Source organism: Lasioglossum baleicum, chromosome 13, assembly GCF_051020765.1.
Source record: "Lasioglossum baleicum chromosome 13, iyLasBale1, whole genome shotgun sequence".
NCBI classification, from domain to species: Eukaryota; Metazoa; Arthropoda; class Insecta; order Hymenoptera; family Halictidae; genus Lasioglossum; species Lasioglossum baleicum.
Window position 1 is genome coordinate 5,509,459 of NC_134941.1, and position 20,241 is coordinate 5,529,699.

Consider the following 20,241-nt stretch of genomic DNA (forward strand, 5'->3'; position numbering starts at 1 on the left):
CATTGATCTGCCATATATTTTACTACTTCGTGTACACTTCAATTCAATACTACTTCCTAGATTTACAATAATTGGAATTTGTATAAATATTTAATGTAATTGTTGTACGAGAATATTTATTTTTTCAAAATCAACTCCTTCAGTAAGAAAAAAGATTGTATTACAGGTTTCAATGAATAAATTATATCTCACAATTTTCTGTTAATTAGGCAGTAGATGTTGATGTACTTTAAATAGTAATCACCATAAAAATTAACACATACTTTTTCTTCAAGTACGTCCAGAAGCAAATATGTTGTTTCTAATTAACAAAATTTCAAAGTTAATATTCTTTTATTTTAAACATATAGATAATTTAGTTGATATATGTTCCTATATTATTTTACATTGCAGTAACAATTAGTTAATTTCTTTTGAAGTTGTGTTAAATGTACCAAGCCCACTGGTCTGTGTCTGATCAAAAACAACATTATGTTCTCTCACTATTATTTAACTCTACGAAGTTTCTTTCTCGCCCAGAAACACCTTCTATAACTGAGAAAAGTTATAGCCAATGCTCCTGCCATAATTTCCAATCGATCTACAATTAGAATCAAAAATAAGGTTAGAACCTCGTACCATCTTGAAGATAACTTTAACATCTGCGCTTGCTGCACACTGTAGATTTCTACTACATACATGGTGGCACATAATTAGCCACTGTGTGGTGAGATAGAAACCGCTACTTTCAATAAATAAATGAGAAGGATTTGCTAAAATTAATAGGAGCAGGAATAGATTATTTAACTTCGGTTTGTTGCAATCGAGGTAGAAAATTTCTACTTTACACAAAGATCCGCAGTCTCTTTATTGTACAACTTAAAAATGAATTTAAGATATTAATTGAATAACTACGAAACAATATATCCCAGTGTAGACTAAATTTTATGAACAAAAAAAGTAATATTTATTTCGGCAACATGAATTCTTAGTTGTTTCTTGATCATTAAAAATTTTTTCACAACCAGTTGCTTGAAGATTAGATAAAATTTTTCAGTAAAATTGTTTTCCCATGTTCTGCATTTAGCGTAGTCAATAAAATTGCTCGAATTTATTTCCCATCTTTACTTCAGCTGAATCAAATAAAAAACAATTGTCCTGATATCTGGGTTAAGAGCCGAGTTAAAATGAAAATAAGGGAAAAGCATTATCCGAAACATTTACAGTGTAATGAAGAAGTGTTTGAGCATCCTCTTCAGTAAAGGTTAAAAAGATCTCGTTAACTAATCATTGTTCCACCATTATAACTGAATACTTTTTACGTAGAATGACGAGAAGAATCAATGCAAAAGAAAATTATGCATTACCATTAGAAAATTGTCACCATCTCGTTTCTCAAAAAATATTATAATTATTTTATACTAGAAAGAGAGGAACATCGAAAGCCAATTATTATAAGGTACATTTCGCCTGCTGCAAAACAACTTCATCATGCGACAGAGAGTTTTCAAATCAAGATGGTACAGTTACATGACTCGGCCTGCAAATTCGCATACTTCAATAGAGTGAACTTTAGACATCACACATAAATATACAGAGATAACATATTCGCCTCTGAAAAATGGGTCGAATTTTGACTCATCAAAGCCCGTATTTATCTGGAGCTTAAAAGGATCGCATCTCAGGTTCCGGACGCTCGATAAAAACCGAAAATTCCCGGCTAGGTTCTGCGAAGCTCGAGCGGAATTTTCTTCGAAAAATTTTGTTCACACTCTTCTCAGTTTTTAGTTAATAGGTGTAACGCGAGCATGCCGGAAGGTACGTCAAATGGCGCTGTCGGCTCGGCATATCTTATTAGAAACAAATATTCATGTCACATACCCGGCGCCGGCTGGTGCCAAGTGTTTGACTGTTACCCCGCGGTGCACGTGCGTGAGAGACCCGGCATATCCTTCGTCTGTGTTTCAGAGAAGTTTAAAATAATATTGAACGAATTTTTCCTTCCGGCGCGGCGCCGTGCACTTCCTCGCGGCCCGACTTCCTTTCCGCGTGTAATCCGCGGCCGCGCAGCCCCTTTTTTTCGCAAATCCGCACATCCACCAACGTGACGGCCGTCGTTAGCGGACGCTCATTCGATTCCCGACAACGCTAAATGTGAAACTACCGACATTTTTCTTGAAATTCGGAATTCACTTTCTCACACGCGGCGAAAATGCCGTTTTAATTGCAATGTCTATCCTGCAGCCCTCGATGTTACACTCGTCACGTACTTTCCGGTCCACGTTATGCGAAATACGCAAATAAAACACACCACCGCTAAGTTGCCCGCGATATTTTTATGCAAATTCACGCTTTTATAAACAGATTTCCAACGAGCACGCGCGAATCCATTTTTAATACAGTCGAAACTCGCCGAGCCGAATTTCAAAGGAAAAGCGGAAATTTTCGAGCCGGAGAAGTTCCGTCTTATCAAAGTTTTCAGGCAAGCGCGGTTTAACAAACGAAAATTTGATTCGCCAGGACTCTGGGTTAATATTATTCTAATTGCGGAGGGTCGGAGTAAGTTTAGAGTTCATTATTTATTGACGTGGCTGCGCGAATTTTAAATAAAAACATTAGTTCGTTAATTTTGTGGTCTCCTCTTCTCTAAAACATCTGTAGAAACCAGGTGAATAAAATCGTGATATTGCGTATAAAATTCAATACAATACAAGGTGTCCCAAAAATGTACTTCCTTGAGAGGGTTGATAATTGAGGTTATTTGAAGTAACTTTCTGCTTTGCAAAAATGTTCTCCGCGGCTTTGTTAGCGAGTTATTAACGAAAAACGACGGGCCAATCAGAGCGCGACTACAGTGGACGGATTCTGGCGCGGCCAATTGCGACTCCGCGATCAATGGGTCCTTACGTTGAGCCGGAATCTGTACGCTGTAATCGCGCTCTGATTGGTCCGTGTTTTTCGTCAATAATTCTTAAACAAAATTACTTCAAATGACCTCAGAAATCACTCCACTTTCCTTTGAAGGAAGTACAACATTTTTGGGACACCTTATATAATACAATTTCGTTTTATACTTAATGTACTGACACAATTGAGTTTCTAATCTTTAATTATTTCAGTGAAAGGATAAAAATAATCCGTACAAATCACAATTATAAATAGTTAAATTAAAATTTGGTTTACAATCCGGCTGATTGAAAACTACATTAATTTTTACAATTTCAGAAGACCGTTTCTTCTGTGGAATGAAAAATATAGATCTATCCCCTTCAAAATTAAAGCTGTTTTTCATAAGGATTCAATTCTGCCATTCAAAATGGAAGCTGTATGTGACGAAGGAAATTTCTACGCTTGTTCTAAAATTCTTGAGAACAGTTTCTGATAGAAAAAAAAGAAATAGGTTAAAACATGAAATTCAACTACCTCTTTCGTATTCCAAATGTGTGGCATAAAGTATTATATTTCTGCCGGAAGCCACGTTCTCCATCCCATTCAGATTGGCTCCGATGGTATTGAAAAATTTCTTTTGCTTTCGCAAATACTTGCTTGTCCAAACAGTTCCCAGCAGAGAGACAATAAGTCACTGACAATTTTCTTTTCCCACGAACAGAATCCAGATATCTAATAACAATTTATAATATCTTGCGTTTCACTATATAATAATTGAACAGCGGATTTAGGTGTAATTTTTAAAACAGTAAAAACATTACAGAAGAATTTATAAAATCTATTGTATTATTTCCAGCCTGTTACACACACATATATTAGGAGAGAAAATAAATTTTTATCTAACTCCAATTTGTTGCAATTCACGTAGAAAATTTTTATTTTACATTAAGATCCGCTGTCTAATAATAATCTTGAAAACTGATGAGGTTCTCACACGAATATCAACTAACAAAATGTCTTCGTCGACGAAATAAATTTCTCGTCAATTCGACTGCTCATAAACTTTTCGGAATTGAATATTTGCACAAAGACCCGCGGTTTAATTATACCGCTAACGGACACGACGATCGTAAAAAACTAATTGCAAATTAGTTCCAGATGTTTTACACTAAGATTCATCGGTAGTCGATAAACTCCTTCGTTTAAAAGTAGGTCGGAGTTAGAAGGAAGCATTTCCGCGGGATTAATTTCACTTCATCCGAAAGTTTCACTTTTGCAGAGAAGTGTTTGTATCCGTGAAATTTTTTCCACCTCGGCGGAACATCCGCGGAAAATCCGGATTCCCTCCCGAAGAATCGTGCTGCTTTCTTGCTTTGCTTTACGAGCACGTATTTGACATGCGTATCCCATACCGAATTGCCGAACTATATCGGCCTATCAATGCCTCCGTGTTCCAAAGGGAATGCAAAATCGGAGAAATGCACGAATGTGTCTGATTAATATTAAACTGGAAGTATTACTTACCCGATATCCTTCGCCGTGTCAGTGAAATATTACGATAACGAAATTCCAGAACCGACTAGTGAAATCGCAATATTTTCGAGGAATTGGAAACAATGATATTTACAAATGCTCCATTAAATGATAAGAAAAATGTCGTACTCTCCCTTGAACAATTGAAATGAATATGTTAATTGAACGTAGAAATGTAAAACAATTTAAAATCACGTCACATGTTTTAACAAATCATTTTATTATTTCTACTCACTGCATTGTCCCTTTTGCCAATATCCAATTTATAGCCGTAAAAGAATGTAGAAATAATTTTTTCCATTTGTTGACAAGAACCTTAAACACATTTTAAAAACAAATTAAAAGTAACTAAATATGTACAGAATGGTTAAATTTTGTAAATTTTCATTTGAAGAATCCTTTGCTTATTTCATCAACATTTTTTAAAATATATTTTTACACAAATATTTCACGTAAAATAAAATAATTATGAGCTGCAGCTTGCAGGTAACTATCTAATATCATGTAATTGATACTTTTGTGATTATTAATTAACAAAAAAAAATAGTATGGATATTTAATCACATTCACTCTAAAAGAGGGAAAACAGTTTAGCGTAAAAATGTTTAACGTATTTATAATAATGCAGGATGCTCTTAAAAAGCAGCTTCCAGTGGCCATTGTATTTTAATCAGTTTACTTTTCGTACCTGAAATAAATACAAAATTATTCGCTTCACATAATCATTAAAACGTAGATACGTATGTACTCTAAAATAATCAAAAGAGTGTATATTTCGTATCACAGTTGTTTTCTTTTGGAACCATGCCGGTCTTTTACGTTGCTTTTTTGTGATTGTTTAAAGGTTAAACTTACCTTAATTGCATCAGGAATTCAGCAATCAACAGAAGTTGCCGTGAAGTTTCTTTTTACTTATGCACCTAATCAAGTTTAATAACCAATAAATTTCCAGCAATTGAGGCCAGGGAGCCGCTTTTATACTTATTACGAATTCGTATTTCAGTATTCATAAAAGCTAGTATAAATTACAAATTTTTTATTTTTTAGATTGATCTACAAAAGAGATTTATTAAACAATTTAATGTTGAAAGTATATTTCATTCTACGTTCATTCAAGATAAAGAAATTTGTCCTGTAGTAAATGAAATTCGGCAACAATATCTACAATAGAAAAATGACTATGTTTCGTTGGTGTTCTACCACTGAAGCATACATATTTTATTCATCCGACATCTACTGACACTTTCTACTGATCCCAGTCCGGATGCATTGAACTGCAAAACGATAAGTGACGGAAAAAAGAGACATGAATTAATGTTTATCGTACAGCTTCATATATCACACGAAGCTCTATCTTTATTTCGTCGTGATACTGACTACAATATGTTCACAGATATTTACAGGATTCCATTTGCACCTTTATACAGTTTTGCATTTTTCAATAATTCTCGTGACACTCGCGTGTTGATTCCACCGATCACGATACTGGCAGTTTTATAAAATGATCGTACATCTAATACATTGCATTGTCGGTGTTCACGTCCAATTCAAAATCGCATACAAAATCGTCGTGTCCCCTGCGTAGGATGATTCGAAAATAATCGAACCAATAACAAGTATTCATTACTGAATGAAAAAATTAATTGAAGACAAGTAGTAATGCAAACCATAGATCAGACATTGAATAATAAATTGTTTGGCACTTTCAACTTGATATCAATCATCCTATGCAGCAAACGCTTTATCTATAAAAATCGATATGACGATTCTCGTAATGATTACGCATATTGTTTAAATATAAACGTATCGAATAACACAAATTAAGCTGTACGTCACGATATGATATAGCGGTGTAATAATTTATCATAAAAATGTCCAAACAATGCGTAAATAATTACATTATTACTTCATTGATGCAACACATATTGTATTAATATCAACGTTTAGCGACGAACAAAGCAGATACAAATAATGATGATGGCTACTTCGAAACTTGATATTTCGTATCGAGCTTCACAGTTGTCGTATCCGAATTACATATTTGCTTTCAAAAATGTTGCGTTGGCAGTATCTGGTATGTTCATTAATACATACGGAATTTCATTTTAACATTATTAGGGGTATCGAAGCACGTCCCTATTAATAAATCAAGCAATTACTATTTTAATGTTTGAAATTATTGTAAAGTATCCTCGAAAGAAGAATTTATTTCTATATGAAAAAATACAAAGTTTTGCGAATCTCTACCATTTATAAATACACTAACAATGAACAAGAACGGAAAGAAGTAAATTATTTAACACTTTGACTGATACGATAAAACTTTCAAAAAGTAAATAGAAGTCCAAAAATAATTTCAAATAAATTCTTCTTATTTTTAGTGACATTGGTGAACGCTGATGTGACAATCACACGAAAAGTATCCTTCGAATCAAATGTTTATCTGGAAATAACAGAAATAATTTGCGTGTAACATTTTATTCGAAACTGTGGATAATAATCTAATGCGTCGAATCGACAAAAAAGTCTTCTTATTGTTGCAACAAGACGGTTCGCGAATTCTAATCGAATAAGTTTAACAAACCCAGATCGAATGAAACGTATCCTTCAGAATTCCAACATTGCGAGAAGACCTTCAGCGATTCTAGGAAAGATTTACCACGGAAAAATCAAATCAACCCGGGATACGAAGGATCCTTTTGCACGACGAATAAACATCTAAGGTACCTGCCCGTCGAAGATCACCGTAATTTCTCGTTCCGTGGATTTGCTCGTTCGCGTGCATCCTTACATCCATTAAACACACAAATGTTCATACGAGGAAGCCGTGGGTCGATACAACACGCCGCCTTCTGCATTTATATGTATTTTCCGCTAACAGTTCCGAGGGAAATCAACCGAATAGTCTACGTGTATCAAGGGGACTTTACAGGCTACTGTACAACTCCTAGTTACACAAAAATTCGTTCGACGCTTCGAAAAATAAATCCTTCTCGGCCGCGCGCACCCCGCGGCTGGGGTTAGGGCTGGGAGGAAATTAGCCGACAAAACTCCTTTTTCAACGTGTTGGCGGCGACCGCAGTCTAGTGAAACTAACTGTACAATCTTTTCCCGTCTAGTTCGAAACGAACACCACGATCGCTCGTCGAGATACATTTTAGACCAACGGAAATCGCCCAGGAAAGAAGAAAACGGAAACGTTGAAAAACGACTGCGATTATAATGTACAACGACGGTCCTAATCGGAGTCTACTCTGTACAATTGTTTCACGTTACGTTTTCTTATCTCTTTTTTTTTTTTGCTTTTTTATTATTATTTTCGCTTGATTAGAAATCAGTTCTTTCGTATTGTCTGTTGTTACAATCGGAGAAGCGTTTGGAAGCATGAGTGTGTGTCTGTGTGTGTCGGTGGTCGTCGAATTGGCCGTGATGTACACCTGTCAGATAATCCTCAGTAGAATAGCCCAGCGGCGGGTCAGACACCGAGACTCGAAAGGTGATTCGGAGACGTCCGGCTCGTGAAATTCGTATATGTTACAGGCAAATGAGGGGATCTCGGCGTCACGCGGCAGCTTTCGAGGCGCGATGGCTGGCGAAAATTTGGCACTCGGCAGGGAATCTTGCTGGGAGGTGATGGTCCGTCGGAAACCCGGTAAATACCGTTTTGAATTGCTCTTGATACTGCTAAACCAGAGATTTCTGATATTCTAATTTTCCCGTAATTATGAAAATGGCCAATCAAAACCTAAATCGAGACATCCGCCGGGAGAGTGGTAAATTGAACCAGAGATTTCTAATATTTTCCGATGATTATGGAAATGGTCGAAATCAAAATCAAAATCGAGATAATCCGCCGGAAAAGTAGCAAATTTCGTTTCGAAGTGCCCTTTACACTGCTAAATCAGAGATTTCTGATGTGTATTCGGCGGTAATTATGAAAATGGCCTGAATTAAAAACGAAATCGAGATAATCAGCTGGAAAATTCATTCAAAAATTTACGATGAAAACGTTTGTATAATTTCATTAACTGTGAAAGAAAAAGTTGGGTGCCAGTCATTTTGAGATATCACTCTCGACCATTTTTACTGAAACAATTGCAGAACCAAGTAGAGAAGTACAATGAAAATTAAAATTTTTAAATTAGAGGTTCTTAGATAAATTATTAAATATATTGTTTAGTTAGTATTTTGGTCGATGCAAAACTGAGGAAGGAATACTGTAACTAAAAAATAAAACGTAACAAATTGATTAAAATATGAATCGTTTCTTCAGACCAAAGCATTGTAATATCATGTTCTCTTTGATTTGTATCTCACAATTTTCAAAATTTCACAACTACTACGCGAGTTTCGTGCTATAAGAACAAGTATTTAATATAAAATTACATATTATAATGGGAAAATACATTTTGCAGCAGTCTAAATATCTGGAATCCAAGGGTACGTGATTTAGACCACTAGACCACTGCCATAATTACCGGCGCAAATAATACACGAAAATATAGAGTTACGAGAGCAAGAATAATAGAACGAGACTAACGAGAGCAAGAAAATTAAAGCAGTATTTTGAAAGGTAACAGTAATTAGATAGATTCGGTCTGGGCTAGATTTGGAAGTATCGTGAGTATCCGGCGGGAGTAGTAAATTTAGTTTTGGTATAGACATAACAATGGCGATTTCAATATTAAAATAATAGAATTAATGTGAGTAAAAAATTAACAGTATTGTGGAAAATTACTGGTTTACGAAACGCGTTATGTTAAACAGTCATAATTTACACATTATATTTTATTTATGCAGTATAGATATCAAATACTTTCAATGTTTACGCTGTAATTACTGAAATAAAATAATTAGTAAAGAAAATGCAACATGAATATCAATTTTAAGAAAATAATAATAGTAATTTGGTCTACTGACTGTATGCAATTATGAAGTACCCACAAAGAATGTATGTAATGTTCTTTAAGTTTCTATGGAGTTTGTAAATAAGTTCAAAGTTTCGTTTAACTAATGGAAGTAGTTGTTGAAGTTGTTACTGGGTAAAAATTTAAAGTTTATGAATATTTCTATTTATTCAATTAGAATTCTTATTCAAATATAGTTTTGAAATAATAATAATGCTGTTATGAGGTATTTTTTCATTAACTCAATTTTACACAGCGATGAACAGTGTACTTTTAGTAGAAAAAATGTGACACAGTTAATATTACGATGCTGTAGGAGATAATTACAAGAAATTATATGGATTATGATAGCATTAACAGAAACAAGAGAACACTGTAACAATAATAAACACAAACTGTAGAACCTGTGAAACAGAGTATTCATTACAAATAAAATGTAATATTAATAATCATTGACAATGTTGATAATCGTTGACTAATATTTAAAAAAACTCAGAATAATCGAAATAATATTAAAAACCGAAAAGTAAAACGTTCAACTCAATTATTTTTATTTTATAAAACTCGGTCAATTCAATTTTTTGATTGAATAAACCGAATCCAATTAACTTTCGTTTTCGGAGTCACGGGTTGCTCGATGTTTTGTTAACGAATCGAATCATTTTGCATGTAACATATACAACATCATCGATTGCATAAAAATCGTAAAGCAACTATTCATACAAATCGTATATAGAGTATATGGTAACGAATGCTCTCACACACGCGACACGAATGTGATTATTTCGTTGCTATCAACCATACGGAATCACTTGCAAACATGTCCGTTTGTTAGATGAGATTTACTGTTCTGATATTGTCTCTTTTCCGCAGGAGATTCTGAAAGTAGAGACGGAGCGTGAATAGTCAGACGTCCGAACCAATCAGATGCTCGATTGGCATTGATATGCTGCGAGTTATGATATAAATCCGATCTCTGCTTAACAACTAAATAAAACTAAATATACGCTATGCTCCTAATTAATCAGATATGTGTATCGGTACACGTAAATACAAACGCGTGGCCGAACTTTCGAGGGCAATTTCAATTTCGGAAGGTTGTCTTTTCGTAATTAGCTTGTCATCGTGCTTTCGGATCGTTCGTGGCAGGTCAGAATTTCGAAATTATTACACGCCAAACGAAATATCGTTGCGCAAAGAACACACTTCCTATTTTGTAACTATGTGTAACAGTTTGATTTGATTTTTAGCTTCATTTTTCAATGAACACTATCGACTGCATGCTTCGGACCCATTTCGGTAATTGAAATCGAATACTCGACGCTTAATGGGCGAAAGTATTTTCGCGGGGGAATAGGATGTGAGTCGATATTTGGAATTTTGAAACATGTACGAAGTAACCTAAGGCTTTCAGACTATGATGATCAAGCTGGCCCATTAATTAACACAGCAAGCTTTTGTATGAAATATTTATTTGTAAGAATATGTTTCATAAGTAATCTCCAACTTCAAAGTATATATTCATTATGAAGTTGTACGTAGATACATTGTAATTTATTAATACAGAGGGTGGCGGGGGGATTTTGCATGGAAAAATAAATCGAAAAAAAAGGAATAAAATTTTTGCGTTTGACGACTCGTTTTCGAGAAGTGAAATTGGTCGGTCATGATCAGACGCGTCAGACGGTTCCTATCTAACGGCACGCGTACTCGCGGCATTTTCAAACTCGATTTCTCTGCAAACGAAGCTTCGGATGAAAAAATGTTATACCGAAGTTTTTTATTATTTTTCTTATGTAGAATCATCCCCTGCCCAATTGTGCTACGATCTCCAGCCCACGCTGTGTATCGAAGGCCGTGTTGCACATTTTTTTCCAATTGCAATAGCTTCTATAATAGCTTTTACCAGTTGCATTCATAGACTGTCAAAGGTATGTATATTTTTCGAATGCAATATTTTAACGCATTTGGTATAAATAAAATATATTCGTCTATGAAAACATTTTTTCAGCGGACCAAACACTTTATTTTTCTCTTGTTCATGTTTTATCTTCACCCGGCACTTTTCTCGAACGTAGCACGCGCGTTGCAGTAGATGTAAAAAGAGCATCGCTTTATGACCTATGAACGAGATGCAACAAATTTTATGGGAGAATGTGCAGACGTTCCACTTTTTATTTGTAGCGAAAGGATTCGCGGATTTAAGTCTTTAATTTAAATCTCCATGCGAAATTAACGTTATGGAACGCAAATTTGTTTGCGAAAAAGGGAAGGCTGAAAACCTCGAAATGGCTATTTTATTATTGAAAAATCAAGGATAGTTAATTACTACATTTTCTGAATATTTTATGAATATAGTAATACTACGGTTGGAATAAAAAAAAGTATAATGAGAGTGAAGATTAAAACGTTATTAATGAATGAAGAGCAGAACATTTCAATAAATGTATGAGTGCCCAAAAGGCAATCTAGATACATGAATAATGTAAATAACATTTCATCCCTCAGAAAAGTGCAGGTTTATTTATGTAAACGTTTTCTCTCGCGAGACCAATGCAAATGTTGGCCGCAAGTTAAAATTGACACGCCAAACTAAGAGACAGATTTATTATGTATAACATCAAAGTGTAACTCAATAATATAAAGAACACCTCTAAATAAAATCTACGATTTGTGAATATCGAAATCTATGATTTCAATGAATAAAGATCCACTAAATTAACCATTGCTGTATAGAAAAAGTCGCCAAATTAAGTTTCCCCATTCTAGCTTTCCTGGCAGAGAGGGGGTAACTCCTCCCCCTCAATTTAAGTCAATTCTTCTGATCTGGCAACATATTACTCATAAATAATTCATATGAAGATTAAGCATTAAAATTGAACCAATGATTCAAAAAAAATTCTATCACATCATTATTTATGTATCTATCAAAACTTAAGGTACCATATGGTTTTAGATCTGTTCCAACTTAAGAAACGCTTGATATCTTAATTGTGTTATACACTCAGTAAAATAAGTCTCCGTGCACCCTTTAAAACAGAATAACTTTTTTACAGTTATACCAAATGTGTGTGTGTGTGTGACCTGATGTTTTGTAAGCAATGAGAAGCATTGGTTTACTGAATGCTGTACATAAAATATTTTCTAAAAATTACAATTTACAAGGTTGCATGCAAAAATAAAAAAGGCACTTTTTAAAACTTTTTTATTTGGACCCTTAATAAAAATTTAAGATATCTGTTTTGTAGATCTATAGTAGTTACACACCCGCTGAAAATTTCCTCGAAATCGATTGACATACACACGAGCTACAAGCGGTTAAAAATGGTGAAAATACGACTTTTGACCAGTTTCTGCTTAAAATCCACAGCGTGTCGTTTTTTCCTGCGTCAACCGATTTCGATGAAATTTTCAGCATGTGTATAACTAACATAGACATACAAAACATATAATTTAAATTTTCATTAGGGACCGAAATAAAGAAGTTTCAAAAAATGCTTATTTTTGCATGTAACCTGATCAGTTGTAATTTTTGGAAAATATTTTTCGCACATCATCTAGTAAACTAATGCTTCTAATTGCTTACAAACAAACAGATCGTTTGGTACAATTATAAAAAAGTTATTCTATTTCAAAGGGTGTCCGCGGAGACTTATTTTACTGAATGTATGTAGTTCAGTGTCCAGAGCTACTATTTATCATTGAACGTATAATCTGTGTGAGATGATCAATGAAATTTCGTGTGAACTCAAAACAGATATGTTGTCGGTAATATTTGCTGCTAATACTGTACAATATTTCACTTCAATGTGCAAAATTCCAGAAGAAACACGTGACGTGTAAGAGACGTCTTTCCACGTCGAGTTAATAAATGCATAGATAATGATATTCTGGAAAAATAATTCTATCGATTCGATTCGCTGTGCGTTAGGGGAGCTCTTTCGCCGTCGAGCGTAGAGGGGGTGGCTAACAATGAGGAAGGGACCGGGTGTCACCACGGGGTGTCTCCGAAGTCGAAATTTCTGAGCCGTGGCGGGCATTATTCGTTGGCAAAGCGAAACGCAACTGCCGTCAAAAGTTGTCGGGGATTCTTGCGAGCGGAACGACTCGAAGAAAAGGCCGGGCCGAGGACCCGATGAAGTCCACGGTCGGTGGCTGACGACGATGACTCCCAGCGAACCGTGAAATCCTCTTCACGAGGTGCAGCACGGCCAGGTTCGATGGGCCATATTTCACACGACCATTACGCCACCGCGAGGGTAATAATACCGCACAATTACCGTGGATCTGAAGTTCTCGAAAGAAAGGAAATAAAATCAGCATAAAGCGAGCCACCAAATGGCGCCGGCAGACCTTTAATGAAAGTACCCGCGGCGGATAAGAAGGTAAGACACGGCGGATGCCGGGCTCGAGAGAGACGGGGCGGGGCGGGGAGGGAAGAGGGGGAGGGGGAGGACTTGGCCCTTAAATTAATTCGCGATGAATTACGTCCGTGCCAGCTGTTCGGGCAGTTGTGTTTATTTATGAAGGAACTAAGATCTTCTTCGCGTAGTCCTTAAAGCCGGATTTCGCTTATATAATTTCTAACGATCGCCGAATTCTTTCTGCCCCGTCCATTACACGCAGATTGCGTTTACGACTAAAGCTTACCCGGGATTCTACGGATAAACCGTAGAAACAAATATTTGGTAATTGCATAAGCAATGTTCGTAACAGTAACTTTAAACAGACATCTTTTTCCAAATGTATAACGAAAGTTTTGTTGAACGAGGAAGCATGAACAGAATATTATATATAAATAGTTATATATGTCTCTAATAAATTATTAGATACATTTCTAATACGTTTCAATTCATGCATTTTTTTATCGAGTGAAATCGCACAAATCTTTTATTGTCTTGCTATTGTACTGTATGTTTAGGGTACAAAATTATCTAACACTGATTGTGAGTCGGTTAAAATAAGACATTCTTCCCTGAAAATGATTTACTTGACACATTAAAGCTTAAAAATCTACTTTTGAAAAATAATCCCGTCAGAAATAATTAAATACGTTCCTGAGGGTTTATTATTAGCTCACCTCGGAAATTAAAATTGAAAATCTATCAAATTTTCTAATATTGATAAACAACATCAATTTTGCTTTCTTCTAATATTATCAGATACCCAAATAATGATGACAGTATATGTTCGTAGCGTTAACAAACAGTCAAAAATAAGAAAAATCATTCACCTATGTACAAAAAGCAAAGAGAAACTTATAAAGCACTTTCTTTTAATCATTTATGAAACAATTAATCATTTCACATAGATCACACACTGATTGGTGTATCAATCTGCGACTAATCGGTTTGATGATAAAACGTATAATTTCTCTAGAAATTCAATCCACAATGAAAATTCCCGTTTGCCTATTAAAGTCGAACAAAGCGCGCCGGTTTCGCATTAATTAAAAACATCAATTCGACAGCGGCTTAATCTACAATTCCATTCGAGGAGTCTCGAGGAATCGTCACAACGGTTCTATTAATTCTTCGAATATTCCGTGACCGCCATGAACGATCCGAACCGGCAGCCCCTGCCATTTTCTCGAGTCATCGTTCGTTACTAGGACTCGCTAATATCGATATTCGGCGTGGAGAAAAATCCCGGAAACTTCTTCTAGAAAGTAAATTCCTTCACTAATAGAAATCGCCCAGAGCAGATCGTCTTGATGGGCCCTCGATGGGAGGAGTGAAATAAAAAGAGGAAATCCATTGATAGCACCAGTCACGTTTAGTTACCCTCGACCCGAGGAACCGAAACGGGTAGAGAGAGATTCATTTATTTAGCGTTGGATACACATCGACGACTGGACGTTGGCATAAGCGTCTGTCAACGTCGTAATCGAACGCTAAACTTGTCACGGATTAATCCCCAATCCTGCGCTTCTCGGCTAACTGTACAACTGTTTCTCCCTCTTTCTCTTCCTCCGCTTTCCTCGGAATCTCTCTTTCCCTTTTCTCTGCAGCTGACACAGAGGGATTAAACCGAACTTTCCGCGTCAACAAATAAACGTCCAACGGGGGAACTGAATCACGCTATCAACAGTCAGAAATAGAAAAATATGATTAGTATCTCATTTTCTTCACGCTCATTCTCCGTGTCGATCGCTTCTATCCAACTAAAATCGTCTAGGAAAAGGGACTCACTTGTCTACCGAATGCGCTCGCGATGCCTCTTGCACTTTGGATGCGAACCGATGTGCTAGTATTCTTTGATGGCAAGCCATGCGATCGTAGGAATTCGAATTTATACGATGGAATGATTGGTCCGATAAAATTCAATGATTGATGCGTCATTAGACGTTTAGAGATCATTTTTTCTACAAAAATTGCCTCGCGTGCACTATCCTCTTCCATGATTTTAATATAGGACACTCGAAAAAAGCCAGTAAAATGAATTTGCAAAATGTTTAGAGGAATTGATAGATTAATAACAATAGCTAGATTGCGAACTTTATGAAATTGTGGTAAAAATGAACCACTGAAACACAGAAGCATGTATTAAATTGTTGAAAGAAGAAGCATTCTTCGATCGATTTAGAAAATTGTTATTTTGCGTAGAAATCCGTAATCAGAACGTACGATTATAAACCAGTGATTAATTCGATTATAATGTAACAAGATCTGGTGTCCAGTTAATACAACGAGGTGAAAGGATGGTTTTCCTGCCGGTTGTGATCAAAGCCGGTCGCAATCGTTTCTGCATAGTTCAGAAAAACCGTACGGTAGCCGGACCTAGATCGCAGGACCGTCGATCAAAGCTTTGTTCGATCCGTGTCGTGCAAGTGTGTGTCATTGCGCTCGTTAAAATCGTTTGGTCCGATCGAAGGAATCCGCTGGAACACCCGGCGAACCCGAGATGTCTTTTGCTCCACACATAAAAAGCTGCCGACAGTCATTGAAAACGCGATATACCCTATTACGCTTTGCCGCTTACGAGGTCTACTTATACAGATACCTTAGTTACCCTGACGTGTCAATATGCACACACATGTACACGTGCAAGCCCCTGCGTGTGTGTATGATACATAGATACGTGTACAAGCGTATATGTACACCACGCGAATTTTATTGCCACTGAAACTGAGAGAGGAACGCACCAGGCTGCTCGATTCACGTGTACAACGTCATTTCGAATTGTCCGAACGACATTAAACGTTCAAAGCAGTAACTCTTTGCTGGATAATAAAATTATTACAAATAGTTAACGAATTATCTTCCAAATCTTTGATTCCTTCGTTGCTACAGACAATTTTTGCTATCTTTTAAATTGGACCGTTTGCATTCAGAGCTTTCAAGGTCATAGATCTTTTTTTTTTAAGTAACTACATATATTTTGTTACCAATTTATTAACACGTTTGTTACCATCGTTTACCTTCTTCGTTAGCATATTTTATTAACTGCAACGTACCTCCTTTATATTAAAACAATTTAGCAAAAGACGATTCCTTGAATATTGTGTGCCAAAACGTTAAACAACAAAATGTATGGAACAAGTTTGACTATGTTCAGATAAGCGAATGCCTTGATTATTTAAAAAATTCTCCGCAGCAACAATAACACAGATTTTCGCGTTCAGATATCACAGATGAGATGGAACGCAAAATCTCCGTCGCTCGAATAATTGTAAACGGCATTGTACACTGGTCTGGACCGTGTTTCTCGTCCGTGTATACACGCTTGCGTCCGTTCGTCTGTCTTCGTTATCTCAGATCTCTTAGCGACAGTTCCTAGTACTCTCGTCTCGACCAAGAGCCTCCCACGATCGCGGACATCGATCCCTCCTGTTTAATTTTCGTTCTCATCGCAAGATTTTCACGCCGAATGATTTTCACTGGGCGTGGGTCAATAAGGGATTGATCGCGCGGGCCACGTATGCCGGTTGAATTTTGGAAGACCGCCTCGCCCGGAGCAAAATGTCGCGGTCGGCGTGTTGCGAAAGTGAAATTCTCCGGGAAAAGTGTTCTCGGGATTTTAGGAAAATATGGCGCGGCTGTCGCTGCGAACTGGACACTGACAATAAGTGCAGCGGACATACTGATGCGAACTTTTGAAGATGACCTGAAGTGATGCTTACTAGTTCGTCGGATATTTAACAGAGAAGAGCGATGCGATTTTAATAATATTCCTAGAATGTTATTTATGACGATAAAACTAATTCGATTTTAACTGTACAGTGTCTTTTTAGACGAAAGGATATCGAGGTGTCAAACATAATTTTTGTTCGAATGTATAACGGAATTCATTCTACGGCATACAAAAATGAAAAGTGTACTTAATAAAATGTCTTTAGTCTATATATGTATTACTCATTGAAGCTCATTGTATCTCACAGATGCCAATGAAATTGTTGCCAAATGCATTACCGCAAAAATCAATTCTCCAATCTGGACAAAGTGTGAACGATACGGCAGCGAAAGTGTTAATCGAACGAGATCGCTCTTAAATAATCAGCGGTGAATGGTTTGATAATCAACGAGCCGTGTTCGAGGAATCAATAATGAGCAAGCGGCGAATAAAGGATTCTTTGTTTTCGCGAATGTAAATAGACGAGGCGAGTGAATAGAAAACGATTCGACGGGATCTAATAATTCCGGTGGAATTCTCCCGATAGAATTGTCCGGCGTCCGACATTTCGAAGCTTGAAAGCGTTATTTTTTATTAGCTAACAGATAGAATGGGATAGAGGCAATCGTACAGCGCCGGATCAATGCAAACAGCGAGTTCGCACATGTCGGGAATACATTTGTTAATATTTCATCGTTCTCTTTTTCGCCGGGGCGAAATAAAGTTTTCGACGTACGCGGCTCGTGCGTTTCATTTCCACTATTGCACTGACTACGTAATTTATGAGTCGTACGAGCTAATTCGGCCTTCGCTGGCAATCGTACTAACAAAAACGTTAAACGCTGTATAACCGTCATCTGAGGCGCCAGCAGCTTAAACATTTTTTGCTTTCTTCAAGCATCAACATTTTTACGGAGTTAATGGGACTGGTGTTTGCACTGAAGCTTTTGGAAAAACTGGTTTTCAAATTCCGGTATTTCCAAAAGTACCGGTCTTAGAATTTTTATGATAGAAGACAAACTATAATTATTAATTTTATACATAAAATAGAATATAATAGATACAATTATTATTTATCAGTTTACTTACTGTGGACTCCGTATAACCTGATCAAAAACAGTCGGGAAAACTGTGTATATGTATTTCATGTAGCAGAAAAAGTACAATGTACAAACAATGGATAAAACAATGTCGCAAAAATGTACATTCTCTGCCATAGAAGATACATGTACAGACAGTTATCCTAAACAGATTTATGGTCGGGCTATGGCGTTGGTCTTCTGTATATGAGATTAAAAAAATATGACGAAACAGAATACACTCTACACAGTAACGAATAAATAAAAGAGAAATAGAACAACTACAGTTCGTACAATTTTTTTCGGTCTATCTAATATTTATAGAACTACAAAAATATATTGTATACGAATAAACGAAAAAGAACTGAGGTAACTGAAATCCGTCGAATTTCTGTAGTCTGTCCGCATTCATAAAGCTACGAAAACATAACAAAATAAAATATAACACTGAGATAATTAACATTCTCACAAAGTATGAATTATAAATTTTGGGTTCATTTAATATTTTTCAAGATATATTATTATAAAGAATATAAAATGACTACTGAATTGTCGTTGGCCAGTCTGTGTGCTGCCGCATAGCACGATCAAATGCGTTTATCATTTTTTATGTCGAGCATTAGCTCGATCGAGCAATCCAAACTCATTTCTGATTGGTAAATTGCCAATTTTATGCATTTATACCAGCAATAAATTCGACACAGCAGTAAAACATTTTTAAAAAAATTATGGGCAAATGGAACAAATATGTCTATCCCCTTATATATTACCTTTTTCGGGAAGTCATTAGGAGCAAAAAATAATTCTTAAAAACAAATAGAAAATATGTGTGTGCACAAAATGAACGGACAAATCCTTTTTAAAAATATCAGAGAATTCTAAAAACGACACTGTACATCGGAATACCAGCTGGAATCGAATCAATAGAAAATTAAGACTTAAATCACTCGTTTTTCCTTTGTTAAATATTTTCTTTCGTGTCCCGAGAACCGACTTCGAGGAACGTGTCCCGCATACGCGCCCGCATAGTGCCGAACGTTCATCGTTTTAACCGGGAACCGCCGCGATCCGTTGTCCGTTGTTCTGTTATTAAAGCTACGATTTAAGAATAAGCCACTCAGGGAAGACGATACTTCGTCGGCGCTGAATTAACCGAGAAACAAAGCGTACCATCTGCCGGACCAGCCTTGTATCGATCGAAATTTTAACAGATTTCTCAAACCTCTCAGTCCAACACTCATTCATTGGAATCGTTGGTAGACGACGATCAGCATCGGAACGATGACCAGCAGACTAGACTCCAGCCGATGATCCGAGTTAGAGCCGACGCTGATCGTTGGCCTCTTTTTGCCGATCCTCGTAGTCGGCACCGGAGTCGCCACTGGTGGATATCCCAGATGACCATGGATCGTGTTGTCCACGGACAGAGGTCTGTTCTCCATTTTGTCCATCTCTGCCGAGCCGTAAACAATCTCATCCTCCTCGTCGTAGAACGACGGCCGGACTACCGTTGGCGTTTTCGCCGGCCCCGAAATCTCTGCAAAGTATACAAGCACAATATTCCAATTTAGTAAGTGAAAGCTATTTAGGAAGTAAAAAGCTTTTATCGTCAATTTCATAACGCAATCTTCCGTCAGACGCGTCTTTATTTTATAGGGCACTTATCTCAATTACTGTGCCATTTAGCTAGCTAGATAATTCGTACATTAATAATTTAATTTAATTAAAAAAATAATTAGAGA

General features: G+C 36.4%; 1 protein-coding gene across 3 annotated transcripts in view; it reads right to left on the reverse strand.

The window, feature by feature from the left end:
* Positions 1–345: 345 nt before the first annotated feature.
* The window catches only part of LOC143214762 (lachesin), a 156,497-nt gene continuing 136,601 nt past the window's right edge, over positions 346–20,241 (reverse strand). For all 3 annotated transcript variants that reach the window (XM_076436134.1, XM_076436133.1, XM_076436135.1), the window contains exon 10: positions 346–20,036. In XM_076436134.1, the coding sequence (XP_076292249.1) occupies positions 19,741–20,036 (296 nt within the window). In that variant the 3' untranslated portion in view covers positions 346–19,740. The remainder of the gene's footprint in view (positions 20,037–20,241) is intronic.